We start from the raw sequence: 23,728 nt of genomic DNA on the forward strand, positions 1-23,728 counted from the left end.
TTCTTCCCTCCCTCTCCCCCTGTGTTTGCAGTGAGGGACCATGAGATGCAGTGAGTTGTCTAAACATTTTAAATGAGCAAGGGATGGAATTATATCACCACTCACAAGCTGTTTCTCCTGATACCCGGTCCCTTGCTCCACTAACTGCAAATCTTTACCAGATGCAGATGGCAGGGCCTGGCATAGCTAATGGACTCAGTCCCTGATCTTACCCTTGGAATCTGGTTTCTTTAAAAGTCGTTTTCATTATTTGAAAAGAAGCAAACTGTTCTAGCTGCTGACACCAGAGTCTTAGAAACTGATTGGCAAATTTGAATGCAGAAAACAGACTCTGGTTAAAGTCCAAGTGCATATGTGATACCAGTTGTTTTTAATGCTACTGTAATCAACTTGGCCAATTTCTTGTGGATAATTAAGTACTTGGAGTTCTTTCGTCTTGCATTAGCTGTTTCAAACATCAGGAACAGGGTGGTGGTTGTTTTTCTCTAAAATATAAACTCATGATTAGGTTAACAAGTGAAAGTATTGACAGGCTGGCAAGGAAGAATGGTGAAACATGGTACTTTAGTCATGGGAAAAGAATATGATGGGTGCTGCTACCGCTGCAGCCTGAATTGTGCCAGCACCTCTGTTTTTGTGGTGGGTTGACTTTGGCTGGCTGATGGGCACCCACCCAACCCGTCTCACTGCCACTCTTCAGCAGAGGGACAAAGTGGAAGAGAAAGATGACAAAGATTGTCATCATGAGACATTATGAGTGTCAGCATTAGGACAAGGAGGTCATTTGCCAGTTACCAAAAGGGGCAACACAGACTTGACCTGTGTGAAATTAATTCAATTTAGTGCCAGTTAGAATAGAATCAGATGGTGACAGACGAGGTTAAAAACTACACCACCTTAGCTCCACCACCTCCCTTTTCCCCAGGCTCAACTTCACTCCTTCATCACCAACTCCTCCTCTTCCCTCCTCCTTTGGACAGTGCAAGCCGATTTTAGGAGATGGCGGGGTTGCAGTTGGTCCATAAGCATCTCCTCTCTGCCCCTTCTTCCTCTACCCACTTTTTTGCTGCTTCAGTGTGGGCTTTCAATGGGCTACATTCCTTCAGGACAAACCTGCTCCAAGGTGGGTCCTTCCCATGGGCTGCAGCTTCCTTCAGGGCATACTGTGCTCCAGTGTGGGTTGTCCATGGCTGCAGTGTGGATACTTACTGCAGCATGGTCTCTCCAGGGGCTGCTGGGGATGCCTCTATCACATCCCCTCCTTGTCTTCCTCTCCCTTCGGGGCTCGCAGGGCTGTTTCTGACCCTTTTCCACTCACTGCTGGGCAATGTTTTTCCCTTCCTCACCCAGGCTTTCCCCAGGTGCCAACTCTGTATGGAGTGGCCCTGACCCAAACAGAGGTAGATGCAGAAGGGAGGTGCATGAAAGTCAAAGCATCAGGAAGTGGAATTGTGTTCATAAGGAAGCAGAATTGTGTTCATCACGCTGGAGACAGCCATGCTCTGCAAACAGCTGTCCCAAACTGTGGGTTGATCACCCACCAGATTCTTTTCTTTCCTTATATTTGCTGCCCTGGATGAGCTGGGAGAGGAGACACAGCTGGGTCCAAAGGAGGAGGTGGTTTCCTGTCTGCCTCTCTGGGGCTAAGAGCTCTGGCTGTTTCCCAGCTGTGGCTCATGAGAGGTAGCAATGAGCAAAGAAGGTACTGAGAAAAAAGTCAAGGACGTCTGTGTCATCAGTGTTTCTTCTTCTTCTGCAGCACCCATCAGGCTGGAAGCCATGCTCCTTGTCTCCCCTGCCCCTATGGTAGGCAGCTGAGGCTTTTTCTAGATGACCTTGCTCAATGGCAGGGCACCTTTGCTATTCCAGTGGCTGTTACTGATGAGAATGTGACACAGTTCAAAATTTGTTGGGCAGGGGTTGCCTGATTTTTAATCATGACATTAAAATTACATTAATTGGATTTGCCACACAAAAATCCTCAAAAGCTTTTATAAGTCAGAAATTAGATTTACAAATCCTTCCCTGCCTTTACAGTACAAATCCTGCCAATAAATCCTAAATACTCTTTCAAATATAAATCCTTTCTTTACCCTTGGGAAGGAAATCACTGATTCATGAATCAGAAAGGTAAAAATCCTGAAGTTCTATCAGGTCTACAAATTGTGGTATAATTTTTAAATGGAAAATTCTGGTCTTGTATTTCTGAGTTTGTGTCACTTTATCACTGGAAAAACAGTGCATGGTCCGCATCTGCTTCTACACGTGCTGGCAAGGTTCTGGTGGTTTATTTCAGTCTTGGTTGTCAGTAGGAAGTGTCCTGCTGGACACAGTAGGAAGGAGAGGGTTTTTCTTTCTCTGGAGCCTTTAAATGGTTACATGTGAGAGGCAATGGAGTGTGATTTGTTGCTGTCCCTTCTTGGCAATAGCATGGCTGCCTTTGTTTGCTGTATATAGAGGTCAGCTTCTCCCAGGGCTGACTGTCTGAGGTAGTACTGGTGGAGATGCTGTGAGAATCAGATGTGGGGAGAGCTTTGTAGTACCCTTGGCAGGAGATCAGCCTGGCCAAGTGTGGAAACCAGCAGGATGAAAATAATCTTGAACGGCTGCTCAGAAGGAAAAGTCACTTTTGCCAAAACGGTAGCAGAGACTGTCACATATTTAAAGTGATTTTTCATACAAGACTAAATTTACTTCTGAATAGAATGGAAAATAACTTTAGCATGTAAGAAGTTCTTTTTTCCTCTTCTGGCAGTCATATTTGTGTCTTTCTGCAGACTGTCGTGCTGTCCATCTTCTCCACTGTTTTTCTTCATCCTTGTTCCCCAAGACAGGTTGAGTAAACACACCTATATAGGGATATAAACCAGGAGGTAGGAGGTATAATAAAACAATCTTGAACAGCACAACAAGGGAATCTTTGAGCCCTGTCATTTGAGATTCTGAAGTGAAAGCAGACTGGATTTGAACAATTATTCTGTTTAAAAAAACCTCACAGTAGTGAGATGGTAGAATGAAATACTTCCCTCCATCAGTGTGCATATTGTCACTGATGAAAAGCTGACCTAAAGTCCTCTTAGCTCAATTTCCTTATTTTGAAACTTCCAAGAAATTACCATGTATTATTTTGCATAATTTGCTACTACAAATGTTGTCATTGTACTCCCACTATCATTGTACTCCATATAATCCTTGAAAGAAATACTGACTTGGATGTGATTAACAGTGGGGGGAGAACCCAATACACTTAGGTCAGAGACTTGAATGTTTGTAGGTACATGCTACCAGCTGCTGCCAGCGTGACTTCTGCTCCAGAGTTTAATTCTGCATATCTATCCTCCTCACAGGAACAAAGCTGAGAGTTTAAATCGCACTGAATTCCTCAAAAACACCTTCTTGGAGACACCTTAAAAATAACTTTGATCAGGTGAACAGTTACACTCCCAAATGGCCAGTGGCACAACTCAGAAGGACATGGTTACAGGCTGTCTTTATTTATCTCGGGGGCTGAGTCTCTTTTCCATTTGATGCACTGCTAGTCCCTAGAAATTATTTGAATGGTTTTAAACTAAAAGAGGGTAGATTCAAGCTAAATAAAAGAGAAGATTTTTTTTACCATGAATGAGTGTGGTGAAACACAGAACAGGTTGCCCAGAGACATGGTAGATACCCCATCCCTGGAAACATTCAAGATCAGGTTAGATGGGGCCTTCAGCAACCTGACCTCGTTGAAAACATCCCTGGTTGTAAAAGGCAGGTTGAACTAGATGAGCTTTAAAGGTCCATTCCAACCCAAACCTTTCTATGATTCTGTGATTATGTAATCTGTCAAATCCATCTCTGGCTAATCTGTCATGCTCATAGAAGTGTGAGCGAGGGATGGGCCTTCTTAGTGCTGTGTCCTGGGACTTCCCGTAACCAGGATTTCCTTTGCAAACACCCCAGGTAAGACCATCTGTGCCCAAAGGAAAGAACTATACACAGTAAGGCCAAAGTTTCCATAGCTGGCAAACCTTATGAGCAGGCATTATACCATTGACACTGAGACAGTTCGCCTGGCATGGTTTTAAGTTTTTTTTCCTGAATATCTGCAATCCTCTTGTGTGCAGGATGCACTGCCCACACATATGCAACACAATAAATACACACATATTTTTTCCCAAGAACAAGTATTTGTTTTGAGGGTGGTTAATGAGAAGCTTAGGTTCAAAAAGATGATATAGCAGAGCTCAAATGTGGCACTGACTTGCCTTATGAAAGTGTGAAGAATATTAGCAGAATGTAGACTTGCAGCTTTCAGAGGAAAATTACAGGCTTAACCTTGGAGTTGCTTCATTTTTTATTTTGTAACAGCTAGAATTACCCCAAGAATGACTGATACATACCTTCTTTATAACACATGCTGTTACTTGTACTGTGACTATGCTTGTTGTAAAAGCATGCTCCTTATTATTGTCATTTTGAGGGTAGCTTATGAACAATGCGAACAAATTCAAAACTTTATGACAAGGAAGAGCAGGAGTCACTCTTATACTGATGCTAAACTTTGAGTCAGTGCTCAGAAATGGTTGAGAGGTCTTTCCTTATAAAGGATGTGAGATTTTTCTTTTTTTTTTTTTTTTCCGTTTGCCAGGAACGCAGAGTTTTCACAACAAAGGAAATAGGGAGTAATATAACGTCAGTAATCTTGTGTCGTGCTCCAAGATATGTATTATGCATGAATAGTTTCGCCTGGCAGGCAATGAATTGCAAAAAAGGTTGGATTTACACCACATAGATAACACTGAAAGAATTATGTTGCCAGTGTCATTGTGGCTTCCAAACCACTTCATGTGTATGCAGACTCAAAAATAACTGTTTACAATCACCAAGTCCTAAGCTAAGAACCTGCCTAGTTCCTGAAATGAAAGAAAATGCATTAATAGTTCCTGGTTTATTTGAAACATGGGAAAGTTGACACAGATTAAAAGACCTGAAATGTTGAAAAGGGGAAACACATTGTGGGGATTTTGACCAGACTTGTTCTACAAAAACTCATTTATATTTTATTACATATCTTCTTGACTTTTCTGAATGGTTCAAAAGTGCACAGCAGTGCCATTAGGATTTCCAGGGGAATGGGTACCGTCTTCTTGTGTTACATTCATGCCACCATTTCACTCCTGGTTTTTAAGGTCTGAGCATGTATTAATGGTCTGAGAAATGCATGTTGCTTGTCAAATAACTCACCAGTCGTGTGAAAGAAGGAGTATCATAGGGATTGATGGGGGCTTCAGGCCATGGACTTCATACCCGTAGGGCATGACAGTGTCCCAAGCATTGTCTCAGTGTTATGCTTAAAAAGCTCTTCCACAGTCTGCCATGAGGATTTAATGGAAGCATTACAATCTTTTTCCTACCTCTTCTATTGTGAGTACATGCACCATTTACTTTCTTCCTCCCTCCACTGCTTTTCATCTTGCATGGTAATGTAGGAACACTGTTTGAACTCCTGCCTTTCTAATTTGCAGACTTTTTACCATCATTTTGCGTGAATGTAAAAGGCCACATGAAGTGCAAGACACTATGAAGAATGGGATGTGCTACCAGACTTTTCCCCTGTTTATTAACAAATAAAAAAAGGGAAATCACATTTCTCCCAGGGAGTGACTCCGTCCCACCCAGCTTCTTGCCCTATGACTTAGTGCCAAGTAAAAGAAGTATTCTGTATTTACATGGACCTCAAGAAAGCTGGAGACCTTTTCCTCTGGTTTCACACAAGCAAACCAGCAATGGAAGTCTGCTTTGGATTCACCCTTTCCATTCATCCTCCAGTCAAAGTGGGAGAAAAATATCTAATGGTTACTCTACAAAAGAGGGGAAAGGCTTAAAGTTTACTGCTGCCAGCAGCTACATGCAGCTTATCTGCAGCCCTCAGTGCTTATGTATTGAGCACATCAAGGGTTAGTGTTTCAGTAAGCTTCCCGTTTGCCAGGGCGCCTGAGGCAGGAGAAGCACCCAGTAAACCCAAAGTCTGTTTTTTGACTAGAGATGCCTGAATGAAATTTAAACTGTCTGTAGTACCTTCTGGGGCTGGACTTTCCCATTTATTGCCAGTGTTGCTTGTACATCAGTGCCCTTGACCCATCACTTCTTTGGTTTCAGTTCATATTCAGCCCAGATCCAAACTGACGGATCATGGAAATTTGCTGGTAGCCACAAGCTGCTGTACATTTATTTATGTCTGCCAGCCTCTCTGGGTGAGAACTCCTTGCAAATAGTGAAGGAAAACCAAGCCTCGAGTCAGATTGAATCACTGAAGGGCTCTTCAGAGCAGAACCATTTTCTGAAGCACATTCTTTATATGTTAGACCTTCTGAATGCATATGCTAAGGGAAGGGAAAAGATCCTACAGCCTGCATAAGACCCTGCATTTCTTTGCAGACCTTTGTGCTCCAACTGTTGAGGAAGCCTCTAGCATTGCTTTTTCAGTCTCTTCACATCAATGCAGTGAAACACTTGGAAATTATAAAGCTTCATTTTGCAATGGGGAGATGGATGCCTGTGGGAAGCAGCTGATACACGTGAGGATGGGAAATCCTCGGTTCTTTGTCAGTAACTGCTGCAGTTCAACCTCTTGTGCCTACTTTTATAAAACAGGGTTATTGTTTATTTACCTTACAGGAGTGCTTTTATAAAGAGAATTTGCTGTCCTAAACAAGATTGTAAAACCCAGTTAGGGACACCAGCATCAACTTCCACAACTTAGAAAATGTGGTTTCTAGTGCTTATCTTGGCAAAGCAAATCTGCTACATAGGAGTGAATGTTTAAAGAATCCATCTGTCTTTTCAGATTTCACTATCTTAAGACAGGCACTGGAGGCAAAATCCATCCTGTGACCTCTAGTTACCATAGACAAGCTATCCCTTCCAGTATAACATCTCCATTTTATTTGATTGCTTCAGTCAAACTTACTCAGATCCTGTTGCTAGGAGTGGAGACTGGTAGGGGGAGAAAGGACTAAATATCACCAACTTCTCCCTGTTAGCCTCGGGACAGCCGTGAGTATGCTTTCTGCCACCACTGTAACTTCTAGGCTATGATTTTCTTGGCTGCATTTCCCAGCTTTACCCTTCTAGCACTCGCTAATTTCTTTGCAGCTCCACATAACAGGATGCTGCATACATACCAAAAAAAGCACCTAAAGTTTCCCTGTGGGAGGTTGGTGGGCACAGGTATTTGCAAGAGGTGTGATCCAGCTTTATCTTCATAAATCTAGATGATACACAGGTGTTCGCTGAGTTTATCCTTAAAGATGAAAATGTGTTTCCTCTACTTTTGTAGTGTAGGGGTTGTCTTTATTTTTCTCTTTCCACATTCAGCCATGAAGATTTGGGGGTTTTCTGGAAATGATGGTTAACCAGCTACTGTCAAGTCTTTTAAATGTTATTGGACTGCTACATAGGGAATTTTTCTGCCCCTCAATTCTGTTTTTTCTTTCCATTTAAACTATTGTCACTTATCTCTAGTGTTTCGGTAAAACATTTTAATGAATGGCCTATTCCCTCAGCTCGGTTCACAAAAGCTGTTCTATCTCTGGTTTTATGTCATGTCAGCTTGAGACCAGAATAGGTGAGCTTCACCTCTGAGCACCTGCATGTTACATTTTTAAATATGTATTCTTTGCCTGTCTGTGACAGTTCTGGTATCTCTATAGTGAATTGCTTTGTATTTGCCTGCACCAAGCAGAAAATTTTGGAAGAGGCAGACCTTTCTACTGCCCTGACCTGGAGGTCACATTAACATTGCCAAAACAAAAGCCCAGACATTCAATGAAAAGATGTGCTGCCTCCCCTAAAATGGCAGCCAAGCTTCAGACAGTTACAGTAAATTCAGTCCAGGTTTGTGTTCTCTTAATACATCAGGCTGTAATTTGTGGCAGTTTAGTAAGTAATTAGCAGAAACCTGAGCGGTACCTGCAGTGTGGATGGGAATATCTGGGCAGCTAAGGACTAGTCCTATGGGTTTCTAAGATAGATTCTCCCTTCTACTCAAGTAAAAATCTGAGTCCTGCTGGTATAGGTGCTGGTTACTTGGATTTTTTGGAACATCTCTCTCTGAGAGCCTGAATCATTGAAGAATATTAGATTTAGGGTTTTAGATTATGTATCTGCTTGTGGTGGTTTGACCTTCTATGGTTGTCAAATGCCTTCCCAGCCCCTTGATCACTTCTCCTCCTGAGCATGACAGGGAAAGTAAATAAGATAGCAAATGCTGTGGGTTGAGATGAGGACAAGGAGGTCATTTACCAACTGCCTTCATGGACAAAACAGACTCAACCAGTGGAAAATGAATTTAATTTATTTTTCAGTTAAATACAGATTTGGATGGTGAGAAATGGGACAGTAACTAAAAGTCCTTCCCTTTACCTCCTTCCTCCAGGCTTTATTGCAGGTTCAACTTCACTCCTTCATCCCCAGCTCCTCTGCCTCCCCACCATGACCAGCACAGGGTGGGATGGGGAATGAGAGGTGCGGTGTGTCCATTAAAGCTTGGCTTTGCTGCTCCTCACACCTTTTGCCTGCTCCAGCTTGCTCTCCTTACTGGGCTGCACTGTGGGTACCTGCTCAATACAGTGCTGTAGGAGTTGGAGAAACTATTTCTTCTGTCATTGACCATATACAGGGAGGAAGTACAAGTACCATGAGGGTCATTTGAATGCTACCAAGGAGAAATTATTCTGAAACCCTCTGGGCTAGGTCCTTGGCTGGCAAGTATCTGCATTAATATTTGTCAGCTTTCATAGACCTATGTTCTCTCCAGCCAGCTGGGGATCTGAAACAACTTTTTTGTCCTCTGGAAAGAAAGGAGAAGCTATTTTCCATATTGTGAATATTGTCACACATGCATGGTGTTGATTAATTAAAAAGAGGTGAAGCTCTTTAGGAAGCTGGGAAGGAGATCTCTCTCCTGACCGCCTGCTTTTCCTCACCTTGAGACAGCTTGTTCACCTGAGGCTTAAGGTTGAGCAGTGGGACCAGAAGCACTGTGCAAAACACCAGTTAAAGGCAATCAGAAACCTTGTCTTGGTGTGCACCTCTGGAAATTCAGCACAGCTGAAGGCTAGGAAAAGAAGTGTATTTCATAATGACTTTTGTATTGGATATGCATTTAAACTCTCACTTCACATCAGACCTAACTGCTTGCTGGTAGTCTAAACTGTCAATTATTGAGCATTATTTACATTTTGGTTTTGTAGAGCTTAATTCTGTAAGGAACTAAATAAGCTAAATGAAACGGATTTCTGTGCAATTAGTAAATGAGGAAAAGGCAAAATTAAAACATGGCTGTTCCCTTTGACAATTAAATAGGAAGAAAGGCACACACAAATTATACAAGCTTTAAGCTAAGCCTCTGATTAGTACTGAAAACCTTTTTCTCTGAAATCTCGTGAACCCTGCTTTTGAGGGGTAAAAAAAAAAATAAAAAGGAAAAAGCACTTTGTCAAATTGCTGTTTTGAAATGGAAGGATTGGCTTCCCAAAAGTTAGTTTTTACAACAGGATCTCCAGACTATCCATAGTCTGGTAATGGGTCTAGCACAACCTTCAGTCTCTAAACAGATGTTTATCTGAGCATTATCTGTTCCCCTGTGGTGGGAGGGTCTGTTCATAATCCCCAAAGCCATTAAAGAAATGAGGGGGTTGTAAAAACATTTTTAAATAGATGAAACACCTTTCAAGATAAGTTGCTGACAAAAGGAAGCAAAAGCACAGGGGGACTGAAATGATTCCTTGGATACTTCATGCTACTTTCTTGACAGCTGCAATATTTATATCTTACTATGGTGACTGTGCTATGAGGCATGTACTGAACAGTAGTTCCAACATAAATATCTTAGATGTTAGAAATACAGAGACTGCTTTTTATTTTATTTTCTTATATTCACTTTAAAAAATGAAAATAGCTTCTTTAAAATAATGTTGTCACAGTCCTGTCATAAGCTTTGTCTTCTTTGGTGAGTGCAGGAGATGAAGGTTGAAAAGCAAGTGATATCCTAATGTTTGAAATTAAGGTCTTAGAAAGCAAGCAAGCATGTATGTTACTTTATCCACATGAGGTCTTTGATCTGAAAAAAAAAAAAAGAAGCTGTAAATCTCTTTCTTTGTAATTGTCTGTGTGATAAAGCAGGGTAGATACACAGTGGGGAAAAAAGGATTATTAAATTATTCCTAAGCAAAACCAAACTACAAAAACATTACAGTAATTAAGTAGCTAGAAGATAGCATACTTCATTACTCACAAGCTGGCAGGTCATAAGGCAGGCACAAGTGCATTTTTATGGCAGGAAATACGTCCAATAAATTACACCATTAAGTCCCATACACCGGTCATTCTATTCTCTTGCTTTATGGGTTTCGTATCGACTTTACATTCTCTTCAGTGTTGTAGACATGAGGGCAGTGTTAAAGACTGGCAGATAAAAATGCATTTATGTGATTGTTAAGTCATGGTTTTTGTTCAGGCAGACATACATAGCTGAAGTATGAAACAGTGAAACTGAAAAAAATGACTCAGAATGTAAACTATCTCTTGCAAAAGCCTGAAAATGAAAACCATATGATAAAACACCTTCATGCTTTTTCCTGCGTTCTCTAGTTTCTTCAACCTACAGAGTCATGTTTTGCTTTTCTCCTTTTTTTGAAGTCTTAAAATTTTTCTTAAATCTTAAAATTTTCAGTGTTCCTGGTGATGCTTTGCTTTTGGGCAGTGCTTGAATTTCCTCCATTTCCTACAAGAGTGGCTCATTTGCTAATTAACACAGCTGACACCTTACTCAACTGCTGTTCTCATTCTCCATCACCTCTTTTTGCAGTTTGTGCCTGTGCAATTTCATCATGTGGACAAAATGTTGTGGCTTCTCATGATGGACTCTCATTCTGTGATGGGCTTACGTGTGTGCCAGGTGATATAGCTGTAGATTTCTGGTGCATTTCTGCTACTCCTGCATGCTCCCACGTCTTGCATCCAGAATTTAGATATTCTCATCACCCCAACCCTCACTCACTCCCACACTGTGTGTGCCATTGCTGTCCTCTTCCTAAAGTGTGCTTATCCCAAACATTGAGGCTGGTTGAAATGTTCACTATTCACATAAAGGGTGAGAAGTGGCATTTGTGCCATAGAGAGGCACAACCCAAAGGTATAGCACCACTGCTTATGAAACTCTGATTTAGAGAATCAGCATGCCTCATTAACTTCACTTAACTTCAGGATTAGACCTTCTCAGTTGTTATATCATCTAGGCTGTTGGTACTTAAAACCCTGTTAATTCTTAACTCTGTTCACAGCCTCCCTCCATTCCAGCTCTTGTCACGTATTAGATGCAGCGTGTTCCACTGCTTCTGCCAGCTCCAACATACTGCCACTTATTTTGTGTTCCTGCTTTCTTCATTCCCCTTATGCACTGGAGTCCCAGTGCCACAAAGCATTTAAACATATGTTCCACTCTAAGTGATGAAGTGTTTTGTTGAGTCAGGACCTTTGCGTTCAGCTCGGCCTGTCTGAGTACAAGTAGCCTTTGAAGTTTGAGGGGCACAAGGAGAGATCCTCAGCAGCACAGAGAGGACCAATTAATTCTTCCTTTTATTGGTCTCTTTGGTTCTTCAATGGAGTTGCTCTCAGATTTCCATTTTTACTTTCTTCGCCTTATTGTGCCATCTGCCTTTCTGCTTCACATCATTCTGTGCTTCTTTAATTTCCCACTTGTCTTCCCCAGAGTTGGGAAGCATAATTCTACTTTGTGCCTCAGAAAATTTGCTGCACAGTACAATTTAACTGAGTTGTCAGTTCAGATTGGCTGGGCTATAACATGCTTCTGGTACCATCAGGCAAGTGACCATGAGATCTGTCCGAGGATACTACCTCACCTCCATTTTTCCGGACATGATAAAAAAATCCATGCTAGAGCAGATGTTTGCTGAATACAAGAGTGTTCCTGTGTTTGTATGAGAACAGTGGGTACATGCAGCTGCTTCAGAAAGAAGAGAATCGAAAATGCAGAGAGGTTTGGAATGGAGGCTGCTAATTAGGTCCCTCCCTCAATCTCTGAGCCCAGAGCTTGCCCAGAGCTTTGGTGACTTCACAGTGACTCAGAGACATGAGTCCTTTTGATGTCTTTGTATATTTTTTTTTTGCACCTACTGCAGCTTAGCTCAGAATTCAGAACTTCTGCTTGCATTGCACTCCTGGGTCATTGCAACTGGGTTCCTGCTATCGCAGGCAACGCATCACACAATTGCTTTCATAAATGTGCCGAGCTCAATATTCACACCTCTCAAGTAGCTAACCCCTGCCACATCTACTGGAAAGCTGTTCCACAGCCATATTCTTCTCATCATTGAAAATACTCTTTTACTATCTGATTATTGAAAATTTCCTTTTCAAGCTTTCTCTACAAATGTGTTAGTTTCAGTAATACATCTCTGGATTGACCCTGCATATGCCATTTTGATATAAAACTGTGAAATAGCGTTTTCAATCCCTTCTTAATGATGGGTGTTTCCAGACTAGAGTTGTTTTGAGGAGCTGCTGTGTAGCAGAGTATGTGTCCTTGTGTATATCACAGTGTTCCTCTTCAGTACATTAGTTGACTGTGTAGGCTAAAGTGCATTTCTTGTTTCAAGAGTGTAATTCCTGTTTAATCAGTCATGCACATGATACACCAAGGGACATAATTCAGTCTGTTTTCCTGGGGAAACATTTTTCTGTGTTACTTTACCATGCTGTTGGCCGACCTGTCTGATCTTTCCAACAGCTACAGTCTGAAATGACGGTAATGGACTGGGACAGTTGGGAAAAATAAATGACCCTGTGAACATATATCTTAATGAAAACTGTATTAATATGTTGCGAATGCTTTTGATGTTGGATACTTTGCAAGTCATATAATGGCATTCAGTCACTTCCTTCACACTGTACAAAATGGTGTGAAGTCCAGATTAGTAACAGGTCATGACATAGCAGCAGTACTTAAAGCCTTAAGGAACACTTTGCAAAATGTTATGTTTACAGATCGTTCTGTCAAAATAACTCAGATTGTTGCTACATCTCTTTTTGCTGCCAGAGATATTTGCATGGATATGAGCCATACTGGCTGGTGGATGCCGTTGTTTTTTCGTGAAGCTATGACAAACACTTAGCCCTGTTAAAGAGCATGAACTTACTAGAGCATACAGTATGGCAAAGGACACCTGAAGGTTGGCTGCACTTTGGTGTTCCCAGTTGTGCTTAACTATTGTCAGATGTGATAATCACAGCATGGGAGAGCCTTCTGCCAGGCTTCCTCCCTTTTCCAAAAGGAGGGAACAGAGCATTTCCTTTCAAATAGTCGATCAAGCATCAAAGCTGTTACCTTAGGCAAAACTCACATGGAAGGATAGCATTTTAATTGTCTAACAGACAGTGGATTTAGGCTTTTATTCATCAAAGCACACAAAGTCTGTTGGCTTCATTGGAAGTGTGATATTTAAGCCTAAGCATATGTTTAAGTTCATTCTGGAGATCAGTAACAAGTGGTGTCCCTCATGGATCGGTGTTGGGACCAGTCTTGTTCAACATCTTCGTCGGTGACATGGACAGTGGGATTGAGTGCGCCCTCAGCAAGTTTGCCAATGACACCAAGCTGTGTGGTTCGGTTGATACGCTGGAGCCTTGGGTGGCATGGTTTAGTGTGAGGTGTCCCTGCCCATGGCAGGGGGGTTGGAACTAGATGATCTTAAGGTCCTTTCTAACCCTAACTATTCTGTGATTCTGTGATTCCTGAGGTTTCCAAGTGATGCATTTTTGGAAAAAGCGCTTCTCACCTGGCATGAGAGGGAAAAAGGCATTGGGCTGTGTGCCCAAAGAAATCAGGGCTCTTTACTTGCTACAACTTATTAGCATAAAAATCAAGGTAAAGTGACACCAAAACTGTGAGGAAGGGACCAGCACAAAGGGGTATCTCTTGTGCACAGCTCTACAGGAATAAGCAATGTCCCATCTCCTGGGACAGGGGAGGAAGGGGCTGGGTGTTCAGTCCGCTCTCTCTTGCTGCTCTATGGGATTTCCCTGTCCTTCATCCAGGCCACACAAATGAGCCAGGCTTTCATGTACTTCTGAGGGAAGTTACTGCTGATTCATCAGTAACTGGCTCTTCTCCAGCTCCCAAACAGCTCCTGAAGTGGAAGAGGTCAAATCTAGCTCAATGCTACTTAATGTAGCATGTGCACACATTTTTATCATGTGGTGACTTCTGCATCCTCAGCATAGCTGCCTTCAGATAAAACAACTTTCATCATTTTATGGAATCTGTAAGAGCCACAGCATGTTTTTGTAACTGCAGTTTAACTTTCTTTTTTTTTTAGTTTTCTGACTCATAGTCCTTTCTCCAGAAGCATAAAATGATTCATATACCCAAGCACTTAACTCCTTTTACATTTGTAAATGGCACTTCATGCATGCTTAATGAGGGTATTCCAAACCACTAAAACCATAATTTACTTATGCTACATAATAAGGTTTGAATCCTGCAAAGATTTATGTAAATATTTTCAAGCTCATTGTAGGTTTTTGAAAATGGTGATTTACAGCCAGAATGTCCACTGGCTTAGACTCAGTGGGGCTTTGTGGTCCTTGTAAGCTCTGACATAGCACCTGGGAAGAGAGAATGAGAAAGAAAAATGTAATTGGTGTCATAAATCTGATGCAGAAAAGAATGCAGAAGAGGCTCTTTTATTGCTTTCACAGGGGTAAGAGTTGAATATTAAAATACATTAGAAAAGGGAGATGGAAAGAGAAGATGAAAAGCATTTTTTTTTCTTTCACTCCACTCCAGTATTTCTAAAACTAAACTCTCAGTGTCTTAATATTTTTATTGGAAGATACAAGGGAAAAATCCCTATGCTGGATAATTCAAAACCCAGCTAGATTTATTTCAACTCAAAATATACAGTGCTAGCTAGAGCTGCCTTTTTAAAAAGCTATTGCACTGTTACTCAGGCAATGCACTTAATTTATTTTCTTTTTAAAATGGAAACATAATTTATGGCACTGGGGTTTTAATCTTTTAATCCAGACTTTTTCTCCCAGATCCTCCAGAAACCACTTCAGATTAGTCAGTGGAAATAAAAAATAAAAAATCCTACATCTTTTTCATTTGTCTAACAGGCAGAATTCTAAACGCAGTAAAATCTTCCAATTGGGGTTGATATTTAATAAATCATAAATGCGTTTTGGAGCTACAGTTTGATGTTCTGAGAATCGGATTTCTCAAAAAGTCAAAACCTTTTTTTTCAGGTCCATAAAGCAGTGTTGTTTGCAGTTCATTTTCAGGTATTATATTGCCTTGTCTTATTCTCTGTTATTTTTATGTTGTTGTTGTAAAAAAGGATTTTTGGTTCCAATCCTCCTCTTCTTGCATAAAACGGCGACATTCTTCCTCTATATCATTAAAAAAAGAGCTAATAAGCTTCTGCTCCAGGAGTAATTTATAGCTCACTAATGTCAGAGTACAACTGAAACATCAGTATTAGTTAGGAAAGGATCACGAATCGCTTATGATGTGCAATGAACTCTGCAGGGACTGGAAGGGGCTTGGCTTTTCACTGTCAAAGCTGGTTTGCAGTTGCAGATGTAGTCACCAGGTAACCAGCACCAGCCTTAACATTGTCTCAGCAAGTGGGTCACTGTGCTCATGGTGCTGGTGTCCACATGACTTTCCATTACAAAGGAGCAGGAGCATTTGCTGGGCTTTCCTGAAGGTGGGGGGGAGGAGGGGGGGGGTGTGTGGTGTGTGTGGAGCCAAGGCCTCCAATCTGATTATGCTCTTGGGATGATTTTCTAGTGATGTGGACAAATACAGTCTGCATTCCTGGCATTGCTTTGTTCAGGTGTCTCCTGATCTCTCCTAAGACAGAGCTTGTTTCTGAGAGGCAATTTATGAAGAAACAGTGTGTTCCTGAAAAGAAGTTACTCCAGATGATCTGGGGTCCCATGCACCTTTTCAATAGATGATGAGGATATATTCGAGGATGCCAGAGGTAGAATGATGGACTCCTGAAAAATGGACTTTATGAGCAGGGAGTATTTATGGGATGAGGGTCACTACGATGCTTTTCCAGTTCAGTTTGCACAACAAAACTGCAATTGGTTTTGTAGTATCTGGTCTGTGGCATTTGCTTGTTGGTTTCTCCCTCTGCACTCTGTGGTCTTCATTCCTCTGAAAGTTCTGATTTGGCTTGTGCTGTCCCCGTCAGGAGCTGATACTGCACTTCTTTGCAGTGATTCATCCAGTGTTTTTAGGGGCTACATTGCATCTAGGCAGAAATCTTTCAATATTAAAAATACATCTTACTTAGCAATCCACATAAGCTACTAGGTTGGCATTGAGGCTACTTCTGTCTTCAGAACTGACTACCAAAAAGGAAATAAATGTTTCTCTTGGCATCAACTTTTCCATAATTGGGAAGGAGTTCTTGAGTCAGCCATATGCAATTTTATATGAAGCATGCACTGAATGCAAGATACCAAGTTTGGGCTTTTGCCTCCATTAGTGTATTTTAAACCTTAATGCTTGAACTGTGGCCTCTTTGAGAGCCTCTGTGGAAACTTAGAACGTCCAAAGTTGCAGCCTAGAAGAGCCTCACTTACATAATACAAACAGGTTTCTCATTAGCAAACGAAACAATAAAATTGTCTTAGAGTTATATTCAGTGGCATTTGCATCTCAAGGACAGCCCTGTCCTGGGAAATATTTAACTGGCAGGAAAATAATGTGTTTCTACCTTGTTTTGTATGAGTTTCAGTCAGGGGTATACACGGTCAGTTGAGTTTGGTATGAGCTTGTGCTGCCTCAAGCAATGGGGAAGTCTTTTCCAGTGCTGCCGTCCTGAGCCACCCAGCCCTGGTCTCTGCTGTGCCAGCAGGAGCACTTCTGTGAAATGCCTGGAGGATGCCTTATCCAGCAGTCAGGTTCCAGCTTTTAACAGCTAAGGAAAGTCACCCTGATGCCTTGCACCCTCCCACCCAAAAGGCACACTGAGAGTGCTACTACTATTTTTGTTGTTGGTTTTGTTGCCATTTTTCACAAACTACACTCAGAATGTGTGATTGTCATGTTAAGAAGTAGAGGGGGTTTTGCCAAAAAACAGTTCATTCTGTTTCACTGGTTTCTTAGTTCCAGTTAAAGGAAGTGTGGTCATTAGCTCACAGCTCTGCCAGCAGCTACACTCATGCCACAGCACATGTGGTAGTGGCTAGCTGGTACACAGAAGGCTGTTGAGGAGACAGTCTTATGTGGAAAATACTGAACACAGTAAGGAACAGCCTTCACTGTGCAAAACTGTGCAAGTGAAGTTGACAGGAATGGGCTTAGTGGCATGAAACTGTGAAGACAGACATGAAGGTCAACAGCAAGAAAGTGAAGGGAGGACCCAGAAGATGTCCTGGAGTGTGGCAGAGCTCTCCTTTGGTTTCTGTATCTAGCATTAACTTCTCTGTTTAGTCCATTGCCTTGGAAATTGTGAGAAAATGCTCCTTTTAATTACAGCCATTATAGTTCTTTCTCTTTTGAAATGAATCAGTCTGCGGGTCACCTCCACCCTGCCTCCCAGAGCAAAAGTTAAGAGCCCCATCTGTTGGCATTTTCCCTTAGTGTGTCTACACACTTGTTTCACTGAGCAAAAAACAGCCCTGTGCAGGGTTTTCCCTGGCACATCAAAAACACATCACGCGTGTCTGGCTGTGAGATTTGCTACAGGCACAAAGCAGGTAGCAGCCATAATAAAAGGTGCGGAACTGTCAACCTTTCTGGCAAGGCTGGGTAAAAATATGCCTGGGTAGAATTAGGCAGGTTTGACTGTCGATAGCTCAGAGGCGTGACAGGCAAGAGGTCACAATAGTAAGTCAGGCCTCTACAGCAAGAGCTTCCCAGAAGGGAGCTGCAGGATTCTCCTGTGTTGAACTCACGGGGTGTGCACAACCAAGCATTCATAGAAGCTGATGTAAATAAAATCACTGTCAGAAAGAGTATGTTAAGAATTACCAGAAAGACAGTATTCCTGGGATTCTCCTGAGTGTTTATACTCAGTTACCTGACTGCCAGAAATGAGCTATTACTAGGGGTTACTAACCTTGTGGTCTTCTTGGAAGCCGAGCGTATTTTCCAGGCCTTGTCCTTCAATGCTTAAAAGGCTGGAAGTTGGGCAGCAATTTCAGCCTTTCCCATTGCTGTTGATTCAGAAAGTGTTTTAAATGGAAGGCTCAGCCAGCAATGCAAGCTGCAAGCATAAAAATAATAAAATCCCCTAAATTAAAGCAAAGGCTACATTAGGTACATTTGTGCTGTAACTTTCTATTTAAGTCAACATCAGGTTGGCTTTGGATTCGGGAGCACAATGAGGAACATTTTGGAAAGTGGAAATTGCATTATGGCTTCTGTTTCCTTTCCAGGGAAGCATGTAAAGCACATTACAGAGCAAGGGAAGGTCATGACTGCAGGGAGCAGCACAGGATGTCTGAGAGGGAAAGGTGGGGCAAGAGGAGCTGCTGCAAAACAAGGACAGAGAAGCAGGAGGAGAGCATGAGGGTGGAAAGTGGCAACTGGAAACCTTGCAGTATTTTAATCAGAATTCTTTCACATGAAAGGTCAGAAAAACCCCAAAACCAGCTTGCCCCCATTCCGTATTTCTCACCTGTTTGAAATCTCATTTCAATTTAAAAATTCATTGTAGGGTTTGAGGTTTTTTTTTCACATTCTGGTAATGTGCTGAATTTTTTTAACTGTCAGACAGACTCAAGTGTTTCAAAACCAGCATCCACGTGTGTACATGGTATTAGTCTGGTGAAAATGCTGGGCAGGCTGGGACTGATAAGAATATATTTGCTTAGCCATGCTCAGTTGATAACACCACTGCATATTAGGTGTTGTGCTTGCTATATTGAGGCATGAACCTCCCAGGTATATTTCATGCATCATTTCCTCTGTCCATAAAAGTATTTCTGAGCCAGCTGTGCGCTAAGTCTTAAGCAGGGTGGGAGCAATGCTATCTCTCGCTCTCCCTGCTCTGTCTAGGGCAGCAGAAGGATCTCAGCCTTGTATGTAGGTGGGAAAGGCAGTTTGGGAACCAGCTAGAGGAAGAGCTCACTTCTCTACTCTCCCTCTACTGGAGGAGCAACGTTGACCTTTCCAAGATCACTTCATTTGAAGCACTTTGCAGCACTAGTGGCCAAGCAGCATCTGAGCAATGTGATGGGGAGAAAAGCATATGGTTTAGCATAAAGGAAGTAAGCACAAAATGTCTGTGTATTTCTCAGAAGGCAAATTGGCTGAAAAGCCTGTCTGCCGATAGCCCAAACCAGAGCAAGCTGTAATTACATATCCTTTTGGTTTGCAGTTTATATGATTTTTCTCTCTGGTTTTGCAAGTGTGCCACAGTTACACTTCAGTGGCTCAGCAGCCTTCTAACAAGCTGTAGAAGATACCCTATTGCTCAGGCACTGGCAATACTAAAAGGCAGAAAGTACTGTCTTTTAACTCTTTGTAGGGTTATGTATCTTAACAATATGGAGCAGTCTCAAAGTGCTGACCTGTTCACAAGGAACTGGGAGGAGGGAGGTCAGGAATTGGGATGATTACCTACTACCTTTTCATTGTACAGGTGGTACTCAGGATGTTTTGGTGCTTGAGTTAATAATCCTGCAAATATAACAAGGTAGAGAGGGAACAGCAAAGGGGAAACTACTTAGAAGGAATTAAACATTAACAACACACCTTAAATACAACTGAGTAGGAGGAAAAGAAGGGAAGTACTGTCCAAGTACAGTCTGTACCCAGTTTTAACAGACAGGAGGGATTTGTTTACGAAAGCAGACAATAATCTCCTTCCTCCTTGCAGTAAAAAGTGTATCTAAAGGAAGTACTAGTTGGAATTTTGTCTAAGTGCAACGTGCAAAGGAACGCCTCGAATACAAGCCCTATCCATGTGAGTTACTGCTCTGTAAAGTGAGTATTTAATTCTAAACAGGAGGCAGCAGCTAGCTGACTATTTAACTGATTCTTGGCTTGGATAGCTTTTCAGTCCATGCTACCCTGGTATCTGCGTTCCAGGGCTGTAAGACTGGTGAGAAGACTGCTGGTTCAGCTCTGGAGCACCACAGCTGATTCAGGCACTCCTTCATCAGATTTTGACATGGGGTTCTCAAGGTACCTCAGCTTTACAGCCAAAATGCTCTGGACAGTCACTATCATTTTCAGATCATTCACAATGTGTTTTCTTTCTTATGAAAACAAAGGGACAATCCCCCAGAATGGGTCTGCCTGCTCCCTCAGAGGCAGAGGAAACGGTGCATGACCCTGCTGACTTCTGCTGTCAGTCCAAGTAAAATAGGGCTTGCCAACCAAATTAAATAAATAGCCCAACACCTCCTCCTTCCAAGTAACATCAAGTGTGATGAAGAGTCCAAAGAGTATGTTTTCCAAAATGTCAGTGTCTGGATCAGATCATCAAAGCTCATTGATTTTTTAAATTTTGTTGTATCTCAGAGAATGAGTTTAAAAAAAAATCCCTTACCAGCTTCTTTTTGAATGCCCAGAAAGGGGAAAATTAAGGGGTATTTATTAGTATTAGCAGTAGTATTCCAAAATGTGTTGCATGCATTATTAATATGATTCTAGAGATGCAGTGCCAGCAAATCACAGATACAGAGAGTTGGCAGTAAATTAACTGGAGAAATAAAAACTACTGGAAATTAGAAAAGACGATGAGGTAGAAGAGATCAGCTGAGCAAAGTGAAGACTGAGAATGGCATGGCTTCCTTGCACTAATATGATAATGAAATATAGCACAGGCACAGTGGGAACACTGATCTTTATATGCTTGTAACAACTTCTTGCCATACTCAATCAGATTGCTGTAAAATTGCTGACGTGAGCTATTACAGGATGAAAAGACCTTTATGCCAATGTACACACATCTCTGGTGTGGAGCTCTGTTAGTTCTGCAATTCTAGTTTCTAAGTTGATCATAGAATCATAGAATAGTTAGGGTTGGAAAGGCCCTTAAGATCATCTAGTTCCAACCCGCCTGCCATGAGGAACACCTCACACTAAACCATATCACCCAAGGCTTCATCCAACCTGGCCTTGAACACTGCCAGGGATGGAGCATTCACAACCTCCCTGGGCAACCCATTCCAGTGCCTCACCACCCTAACAGTAAAGAATTTCTTCCTTAGATCCAATCTAAACCTCTGCTGTTTAAGTTTCAACCCATTACCCCTTGACCTATCACTACAGTCCCTAATGAAGAGTCCCTCCCCAGCATCCCTGTAGGCCCCTTCAGATACTGGAAGGCTGCTATGAGGTCTCCACGCAGCCTTCTCTTCTCCAGGCTGAACAGCCCCAACTTTCTCAGCCTGTCTTCATATGGGAGGTGCTCCAGTCCCCTGATCATCCTCGTGGCCCTCCTCTGGACTTCTTCCAACAGTTCCATATCCTTTTGATGTTGAGGACACCAGAACTGCACACAATACTCCAAGTGAGGTCTCACGAGAGCAGTCTTACAGAGTGAGCTGGGCTCTGGAAAAGATGGTGGCTTAAGTTCACCTGTGCTAGCTTTAGCCTGTGTCCTCTGGTAGAGGTATGAGTCACCAAGACACGGCCTATAAATGTTACATAATGCATACAGGGAAAAACAACCCAAACTCCCACATGAACCAATGGGCTCTCTCTCAGAAATGAGGCTTGGTATTATGGTAAATAGTGCCATAAAACCTGAGTTCCAACTGTGTGACAGTCAAGCAGAAACGGATCTAATACCGTGGGTTATTTGAGAAGAAAACAGAGAACAGTGAACATTACTGTGCCTCTGTGTTGTTATATGTGCTTCTGCTGCAGCTCTCAGAAAACAACAGAAGAGGATGAGAAAAAGTACAAGGAGGACTGGCTGGGGTGATTAGAGTCATGAAGCATTCCCTGTACACAGAACAGCCAAATAGGACTGAGGCTGCTGCCGGGTGTGATGCTAAAGGTCTGTAAAATCACATTCAGTTCAGGATAGACCAGAGAAGACAGTTCTTCAGACATGTAATTAAGCTGGGAGCTCTTTGCCCCATGAGGCTGTAGATGCTAAAATTTACATGAGCTCAGGATGCGGCAGGGCAGGTTTGCAGAGGAGAAATCCACTGAGTGATACAGTTACAAACCAAACCAACCTGTCTGGGTCAGAAAGTTGCTGAGCTGTGATCATTTTAGGAGGCCAGGAAAGTTTCCTTTTGCTCTTACCAAGGTATCTTTGGACTACATGCCCCTAGTAGCTTCTCCAGCCTTTAAAGGTGTTTCAGAGAGGGGAAAGGCTAAAGAAAAGTAGGAATCAAGAGAATCTGCTTGTGAAGGACTGCAAATGTAGAAAGGGCAGGGGTGAGGGTCATGCAAAGCTGAGGAGTCAGGGGTTTGGGGACAGCCAGCCAGGCAGCATGGGCTCCCTGCAAGGCACCCATGGGCAAGGGGTGCTGCCAGATGGGGATACAGGAGGATGTGCAAATCGTAACTGTCCCCATGGCTTCCTCGGAGGAGAACAGTGCCAGCAGCTGGGGCTGGCCCGGCACACTGAGTAGGTACAAGTGTGGAGGAATGAGTGCAAGCATTAAGGAAGGAGGGCATTCCAAGCTTCAGCAGGAGGGGTTTGAGTGGAGATTGAAGCAGCATTGGGATGCAAGCATGTGGCTGGAGGTCTGTGATGCAACTTGGCTGGGCTGGTGAGCATCTGCTCCTCTGTGCTTCACCTGGTTTGCCCTGACCCGTAACTGGAGCCAGTCCTGAGCCCACTTCAGAGGCAGGAGAAGGCCAGAGGTACATCCTACACAGCATTCCTTGGCTGCAGTGATGGGGGGGTTTGGGACATGCACTTTGCTGAAGATCCCTGGGTGGAAAGCAGGGGCAGATAGGAAGCCTTAGGAGGGACATTCTCAGTGGCAATGGGGCTTATCACATTTTGCAATGCAGTCTGTGTGCTTTCTGGAAAAGCTGTCTGAAAGGTTTTTTCTTTTCTTTGTAGTTTTTTCTGTACTAATAAACCAGGCTCCATGGCAAAGTTTCATGCTCCACATATGAAGTTAAGGCAGAACCCGAGAAGGAAAAACAGAGGCCAGTAAACTACAAAGTCCCTGCTATACAGCAGTGCCTGCCATATATGCCTGGCTCACAAATGTTGGCAATGCATTTGAAAGTTGCCTACCCAGTAATCATTCTTCCTTCAGGAAACACTATCCTATTGAGCCATAAGATTTTTAGGCCCCTGGGATCCATTGTTTCCAAAGTGCAGAAGACCATGGAAGTAGTATTCATCTTGGGCACGTTTGCCATCCACTTTGCTTACTCCCAGAGTAGCAGCCTTATGGAGGTGAAAGGGGCACTGAATGAGCTCCATTCCTACTCAAAGCCTGAAGGATCAGGGCTGCTCTTCAGTCTCTCACCTTCTCTCCAGCTATCTCAACTCCATCACAGGTGGACACTTCTGCCACTTGTTTAGAACACCCAGGTTACTAGATCCCCCAAGTGATGGGTTATCTGACCCCAAGCACCTCAGCTGCACTAAGTCTAGGAGCAGTGGGAGCCCTGCCCTGCTCCAGCATTGTCAGGACCTTGGTGCCACCCAGCAAAAGGCCTGATCCCCTGCGCTGGGTTCTGCTGTGCCAGAAATGTTAAACTGTG

At 42.6% G+C, this 23,728-nt stretch overlaps 1 protein-coding gene across 3 annotated transcripts in view; it reads left to right on the forward strand.

Moving 5' to 3' along the window:
- CYYR1 (cysteine and tyrosine rich 1) overlaps window positions 1-23,728 on the forward strand; it is a 56,659-nt gene that overhangs the window by 23,409 nt on the left and 9,522 nt on the right. The window contains exon 1 of one of the 3 annotated variants that reach the window (XM_034074422.1): window positions 18,557-18,663. The exons of the other annotated variants lie outside the window; for them this stretch is intronic. Within the exon in view, the coding sequence (XP_033930313.1) occupies window positions 18,599-18,663 (65 nt within the window). The 5' untranslated portion in view covers window positions 18,557-18,598. Of the gene's footprint in view, window positions 1-18,556; window positions 18,664-23,728 lie in introns of those variants that run through there. 3 annotated transcript variants of the gene reach the window in all.

Source organism: Melopsittacus undulatus, chromosome 2 (genome assembly GCF_012275295.1).
Source record: "Melopsittacus undulatus isolate bMelUnd1 chromosome 2, bMelUnd1.mat.Z, whole genome shotgun sequence".
In the NCBI taxonomy this organism is placed as follows: domain Eukaryota; kingdom Metazoa; phylum Chordata; class Aves; order Psittaciformes; family Psittaculidae; genus Melopsittacus; species Melopsittacus undulatus.